The sequence below is a fragment of the Triticum urartu genome, chromosome 7, assembly GCF_003073215.2.
Source record: "Triticum urartu cultivar G1812 chromosome 7, Tu2.1, whole genome shotgun sequence".
NCBI lineage: Eukaryota > Viridiplantae > Streptophyta > Magnoliopsida > Poales > Poaceae > Triticum > Triticum urartu.
In genome coordinates this window covers 108,517,646-108,524,405 of record NC_053028.1, presented here as the reverse complement: position 1 = coordinate 108,524,405, position 6,760 = coordinate 108,517,646, and the positions used below count along the sequence as shown (strand labels likewise).

The window sequence follows — 6,760 nt, the reverse complement described above, 5'->3', positions numbered from 1 at the left end:
ACCCTAATGTGACTTGCCTAAGGGGTGGCTTGAACCAAACACCCACCCAAATTGATCAAATTTGCCTAACCTTAGGTGTGGCAACCTTAGGCAAACTTACGACGCGTTTGGTTCGGCCGAAAATGTGCGGCTTCCGATTACAGCGATTTGCGAAACCATAGCTAGCGTTTGTTCCGCTGTCAGCGTTTTCCGCAGTAGCGCTTTTCAATATAACGCTTCAGAAAATCAAAACCGCCCGATAGAGAGGTGATTAGGAAATCAGGACTTTGGTCGCACCAACCAAACAAACAACGTATTGCGAAAAATTAATCGGAAGCAGCAGGTCTTGTTACGGCAAACCGAATACGTTACATGGGTTGAACCAAACGCACCGTTAGTCTTAAACCAAACAGCCCCTTACTCATATAAACGATTAACTCAGCCACACGATAACGACAAGCTAAGCAAAGTCTGTGACGACCAGTGTGACGCAGCGGCACAGGGGTACAATACAATCACCCACGACAGCGAAAGCGTGCCATGCCATGACGAAAAAAAGCTGGAAAGCCGTAAAATTTAACTCCTCCCTTTTGACAGCACCCGAAGCACGAAAGCGGCCGTTAATTCGGAAAAAGCTGACAGACAACCACGAGAGAGAGAGAGAGAGCGTGGACCTGAACGAAAACCATCCAGAAAACGCGTGCGACCCAGCGGCCCGTCCGTCCGTCGGCTCGCCCGTCCTGACCTGACCGGCCACGAGCACGAATCTCGAGGCAGATCGGGCACCATCGATAAGACACCCAGCTGATCTCCCCTCCCCCCTCTCTCTTTCTCCGCACGCTGGCCCCCTCCCCTCTCTCTCTCTCCACCGGGGTACGCGGCCACCGATCCCCCACCCCCGCGCCGCCCGATTCGCCCCCAATCCCCAACCCGCGCCCCCAAATCGCCCAATCCCCGAGCCCCCGCGCCCGATTAGCTGCGACGGGACCGCGTCCGGTTCGATCCGCGGCGCCGGCTCGATCGAGCGGGGGGGACGCGCGCGCGGGTGGTCGGATTCGGGCGAGCTAGGGGTTCGGACGGTGGCCGGCGCGGCCGCCTAGGGTTTACGCCATGGCCGACAAGGGCTGCCTCAAGCGCCTCCAGAAGGAGTACCACGCGCTCTGCAAGGTGAGCTCCCCCTTCCCCTGCCTCGATTCGTGGCGATTGGCGCGGTGCGTTTCGGTTTTGGGAGGGGCTCTGACGCGATTGGCATGCTTGCAGGAGCCGGTGCCGCAGATCGTGGCGCGCCCGCTGCCCAACGACATATTGGAGTGGCGTAAGTAGCTTCCACTTACCGCGCATGTGTGTTTACCGTAATTTGATTTGATGAGAAACGCCTGGGGCTCGCGAACCATGATTGCGACTGGCGGTTTGGTGTTTGTGTTAATCGTTGCTGGGCGTGGCTATGTTGTGGTAATATATGAAGCTTTTGCATTGCACTTGGGCATGCTTATGTTTGCTCACCTGTAGTATCGAAATTTAAGGTTTAAATTGTCGGGCTAATCTTTATAATGTGTCTATGGCCACCTGTTGTATCTGTTGTCTACAAAATCTTCTGCCGTTCTCGAGAATCCTGTAATGTAAATTGGGCTCGTGATTTGGGTAGGTTCGGGCTTTCCCTAGCCCCTGGAAGAAGTTCAGGCACATGCTGTAGAGATGCTAGGAAAAGCTTATTGGCTCCTGCGTGTCATTAGCCAAAGTCGGGTGTTCTCGCGGGAAGTGGCCTGGAGGGTCTGTTGTTAGCTTCCGAAAAATTCAGTGTGAAAAATCTGCATATAGAAGTTTGGATTTGTAGGCGCCTTTCCTGAAAGTGGTGGTTCTCACCTCCCTGTGCCCAAAGCTTACTCATGCATCATTGTCATCTGTGTGCTTGTTTGGTAAAATGGCATGGACTTGGAGACGGGGAAGTGTCACACCAGTGGTCCACGATATATTTGGTGCTATTGGATATTTTTCAACAGTTATCACATTAACTCATGCGGTTGTGGCATTGTCTCGCATCATTATGTTGCACACTGCTTCATGGCCCATCTGTTTTAATTATCTGATGTTTCATCACCTCCAATCTGTTCACTATACATATTGTTCCCCACCAGATTTTGAATTGGTCTGGTTTGTACTTGTACAATGATGGCCAAGGTGTCCTGCCAGTCTTGTATTAAGCTGCATGATAGTTTGATACATATTGCAGGGTCTTGGTATTTTTAATTGTTATTTTGAAATACAACGTTGTGTTTTTGGTTTATGCCCCAAATTGTCGAGTTGCTTATTCCGCTGCTGATGTTGGAGAGTGTATTTTAATTGCAGATCTGGTCATTTTAGGCATTAGGCAACTATGTGAAAAAAATTAAAATTATGCATGTTAGATTTAGTCAATAATTTTTCATTATGAAGTTTTAAACTTGTCTACTGGTGTACATTTAGTTACTCTGATTTTAATGAGTGACACCTAAAAAGCACGGATCTGGACACGGAAACACGGCCACGGTGACATGAATACCAGGACATGGAATACGTCATTTTCCAGAAACAGCCATTCGGGGATACACGACTAAATATAAAGAATTAAAAAATAGGCCATGTAATATGAGGTCAGAATAGTGCCACATTTCCATTTGTTGCATCCCTTTTCAAGTGCTCAATGAGAAACAAAGGATATTTCGGATCTACAACACCAGGCTGCCCTTCACTCTCACCCATGGACGATTGGCTACTGGCGGTGGGGTTCTCAGATGCCATGCTCCCTAACAGCAAGCAAACAGCAGCACCAATATTCAAGTGAGCACAACATCATGCAGCTAATTTAAAACACAAGCAGCAACGGCATTGCCGCATGGGGAAGCAAGCAGCAGCATCTCAACAGGGAGTCACAAAGGGATGAAGAGGTTGAGGAGAGGCTGCTGGGCTTGGGGTTACCTGCTCGAGCGCGTGTCTGCTGCACTTTGGAAACGGCGGCGGTCGAGTCCAGGCGGCGGAGTGTTCGCTGGAGCCTGGAGCAGCTTGTTCCTTTTGTGTCGAGCGTGTGTGTGAGCCTGCAAAATAGGGTTTGTATCGGGCTGAGGCTGTTATTGGGCCTTCCAATTCCCAGCGTATCCCAGCTATGTCCTTTCTTTCAAAATTTGGTAATGAGGGGATATGCGTATCATGGCGTGTCACCATGTCCCGCCATACTAGGACGGCAAATCGGCTGAATCAGCCGTGTCCGTGCTTTGTAGAGTGACACACCTAGCCACATGAATGCTGTCATGCCAGATATTTTACATTAACCTTTTCTGCAAGTCTAATCCTTGTTCGTCTTCCAATTATACTCCCTACATTCCTATGAAGACGGCATAAATTTCTGTTTGCAAACCCCAAGGAAAGCTAGCGCCAGAAATTTCTTTCCCAGCTTGCCTCTAATTAATTACTGCCTAGCGTCTTTGCCCACCATGGAAAATTCCAAGTCCCAATAATCCTGGCTAGCTTTGTATGTGCCCTTGGCCTGTAGCGCCATCATGCATGGCATTAAAAGCAGCCTGACATGCATGCTGTTTTCTCCCAGCCTGCATGTGGCAACCAATTCACACGTACAGCGCGAGATTATAGGAGGAGAACCAGGGGTATTGTAGGAAGAAGAGCATTTGAATCACACCCTGCACCTTGTTTTCAGAAAAATCCAGAGAAAAAAATATACGCCCTCTTCATAGGAACGGAGGGAGTATGTCATTTGCATTGTTGGCATTCTTATTATCAGTGCTGTCTATTTTTGCTCACTTTCAAGCTTGTTATCAAACTATCAGTTACTTAATTTTGTCTTTTGGTTGCCAGATTTTGTACTTGAAGGAAGTATAGCCACACCCTTTGAAGGTAAATATGACACATATTTGAAACTACTATCTTCTGCGTACTATCCTATGCCAGACAGTCTTTTTGCACTTATTTAACAGTCTTTTTGCACTTGTTTTTTCCTCCTGAAGGTGGATATTACTATGGGAAGCTTAAATTTCCCTCTGATTACCCTTTTAAACCTCCAAGTATCAGGTACTGAAACATTACAGCATTGGTTGTGCCTTTTTTAACGACAATTCCTTGTTATTTGGATGTTTAAAACAACTAGTCAATGTGTACGTGCAATGCACGTTAATTAGGAAGTATATTAAGTGATGTGTACGTGCAATGCACGTTAATTTGGAAGTATATTAAGTGCATGCGGATATTAAGTAGGATATTATTTGCATGTTCTTATGTGATTAGCACTATATTTTGGCATGACATTAACTGCACGCTAAACATGTTGAGCGCTCGACATTGAAGTAGTCTAGGTCGTTGGATTGACATGATTTGATGGCCTAGATTAATTGGATCTGCCCCTTTGGGTCTCTTTATATTGGTATAGATTAGATAAAATATGTTGATATCGAATTAATAAATGGACTTTTCTTAGATTTCTACTTACAATTTGTCTTTCTTGCTCAGCATGACAACCCCCAGCGGCAGGTTTGCCCCTCACAAAAGGATATGCCTATCAATGAGTGACTGTAAGCACCATACTGTAATCAGATTTTTTTTACCTTTCTAATCGGATTGAAATAATTCTCATATTGCTTTGTTTTTGCAGTTCATCCAGAATCTTGGAATCCCATGTGGTCTGTAGCAAGGTATGCACATAATGATATACCTCGATGAGTGAGTGATAGTAGTGTCTTCTCATTCCCAGGCCTGGGGAATACGTATTTTCATTTGACATATTTTAAAATATTTTGTGGGTAACTAAACCAATCATGCTTTTCAGCTCCTAAGTTTGAACTTAGATGTATCCCCATAAGATGTTTCTCCTTCAAATATCAGCTACTTGAGTTTATGGTCTTCAGTTACTTGCCTTCAAATTAAATGCTCAACCGCAATTTTCTTATTCTGTATGAACATCCATGAATGATGCTTTTCTGGTTTGCTTGGAAGTCAACCGAACTTTTTATTGAACAAAACATTGAGAACTTGGAACTTGCAACAAATTAAAGTGTACCTTCGCTTTTCCAATGATACAAGTGATCCGTCATTGTCAATCTGTGAATATATTTTGCTATATGGTATTCTTGTGCTTTTCTCTTCACCGGTCTGACATACGCCTTTGTGTTGCAGCATTCTAACAGGACTCCTCTCATTTATGGTAAGTTATTGTTACTTTTTCATCATCTACGAGTTGGCAAAAGAACTTCAATTCAATTCTTAATTGTTGACACACATATTTTGGAGATGAACTGTTCTTCAAGCCTAGCAATTTATACTATAAATACTTACTAAACACTACATTACTACTGCAAGTAATTCTTTTGAGTGTTTTTACGCAATAAATGTTGGTATTTCACTTGCAAGGAGGCAGTACTGTTGGTTAATGTTTCAGTTCTTCTGATAATCTTAATTTTCATGCTAGTCACCTAAATCTAGTATTCTGGTGCTTAAAGTACAAAAGATATGCTTGTACAGCTTTTTGCTGTTTCTTTTATACCCTTAGAATCATCTGGTTTACCAAAGAACATAACTATTTTCCAGCTTCTTGCCTTCTGATGTAAACTGTAAAATTGTTCTTGTATTTGTAGATGGATGATGCTCTTACAACTGGAAGCATCAGAAGTACAGATGGAGAGAAGAAGCGTTTAGCAAAGGCTTCTCTTGCTTACAACTGTGAGAGGTAAATGCATTTATATGCAAGATAGGCTTAGTTCTTTTGGGTGTTGACTGAGAAAAAGGTTAATCCTTCGGATGCAGGAATTAGCAGTAGCTTTCGCTCACTGTTCAGTAAATATGCTTCCATAATTAATATCTTGGTTTTTTGTTTTTAAGGGATTCTATCTCATTCAGTATTTCCCAAATGCAATGAACTCAGTGTACCAGTGCCAAATCACTGCATATCTAATTCACTTTTAGACAGCTGACATTTGTTGGCTTATTCTGAAATGACATTTATTCTTGTGTCTTGTTTTGACTACGCCTTCTTCCACACGAGATATCCCTGTTCCAAACCATGAGGTTTACTCAAGTCTGCTCTTGTTCCACAGCAAAAATTGCCCGCACTTCAGGAAACTGTTTCCTGAGTATGTTGAGAAGTATAACCAACAACAAGAAAAGGAGCAAACTGGCGCGGAACCAGAACCCCAGGAGAACCATGCCCTAGCTCCTTCTCATGCCGCCGTCCTGCAGGCGGCAGCTATGGTGAACAATATAGGAAGACCAGTGGCCGAGGTCCGCGGCGAAAAGAAGCTGAAGAAGCGAGTGCCCTTTTGGCTGATGGTGGTTATTGTCTCTGTTTTTGGCGCGGTGATGGCCTTGCCCCTGATGCAACTTTGACAGTAAAAAGTCGAATAAAGTGTGACAGTGGTGCCGTAATTTTGTATAGCTTTCTGTTGGTTTGTGCAACTCAATTCTTCATCCGTGGACTACCACCTTGGAGACATGGTGATGAACTCTTGTGATGGTAAAACTGTAGAACCGTATTCTCACTCCCTTGACGAGAAACTCTACAAGCTGCTTTATTTGAGCTTCTTGGAACTATGTTTTTTCTCGTCTTCTGTTTCGAGCCGCTCCCAGCATTGCTTTGCCCGCTAATGTTTATCTTCAAGGTGTAGAAATGTATCAGAAGTAGCATACCATTAATTTCATGCTAGGTTAAGAAGGGCTTGCTAATTGTGACCCGTGTCTGCGCTAAACAATGCTCTTTCTGCTGGGTATCTCTGGGAGATACGTCTCTTTCAAAGTGCTGCTTCAC

The 6,760-nt window shown here is 44.4% G+C and overlaps 1 protein-coding gene across 2 annotated transcripts; it reads left to right on the top strand.

Moving 5' to 3' along the window:
• The first annotated feature begins 795 nt into the window (after positions 1 to 795).
• On the top strand, positions 796 to 6,546 carry LOC125525967 (ubiquitin-conjugating enzyme E2 34-like). 2 transcript variants are annotated; one of them, XM_048690970.1, is made up of 9 exons: positions 796 to 1,146; positions 1,240 to 1,294; positions 3,826 to 3,859; positions 3,970 to 4,038; positions 4,474 to 4,535; positions 4,616 to 4,655; positions 5,137 to 5,164; positions 5,595 to 5,686; positions 6,054 to 6,546. In XM_048690970.1, exons 1-9 carry the CDS (start codon positions 1,090 to 1,092, stop codon positions 6,340 to 6,342), a joined length of 726 nt encoding a protein of 241 aa, XP_048546927.1. In that variant the 5' UTR covers positions 796 to 1,089; the 3' UTR covers positions 6,343 to 6,546. The 2 variants fall into 2 exon arrangements, with proteins under 2 accessions (XP_048546927.1, XP_048546926.1); XM_048690969.1 differs by having other exon boundaries at positions 797 to 1,146; positions 3,826 to 3,864; positions 3,975 to 4,038.
• The last annotated feature ends 214 nt before the right edge of the window (positions 6,547 to 6,760 follow it).

Excerpts from the sequence above, each read along its gene's own strand:
- LOC125525967 (XM_048690970.1), top strand. The coding sequence starts at position 1,090 with ATGGCCGACAAGGGCTGCCTCAAGCGCCTCCAGAAGGAGTACCACGCG. Across the intron at positions 4,039-4,473 it reads TTTAAACCTCCAAGTATCAG|CATGACAACCCCCAGCGGCA; the intron begins GTACTGAAACAT and ends TTTCTTGCTCAG. Across the intron at positions 4,656-5,136 it reads CCCATGTGGTCTGTAGCAAG|CATTCTAACAGGACTCCTCT; the intron begins GTATGCACATAA and ends TTTGTGTTGCAG.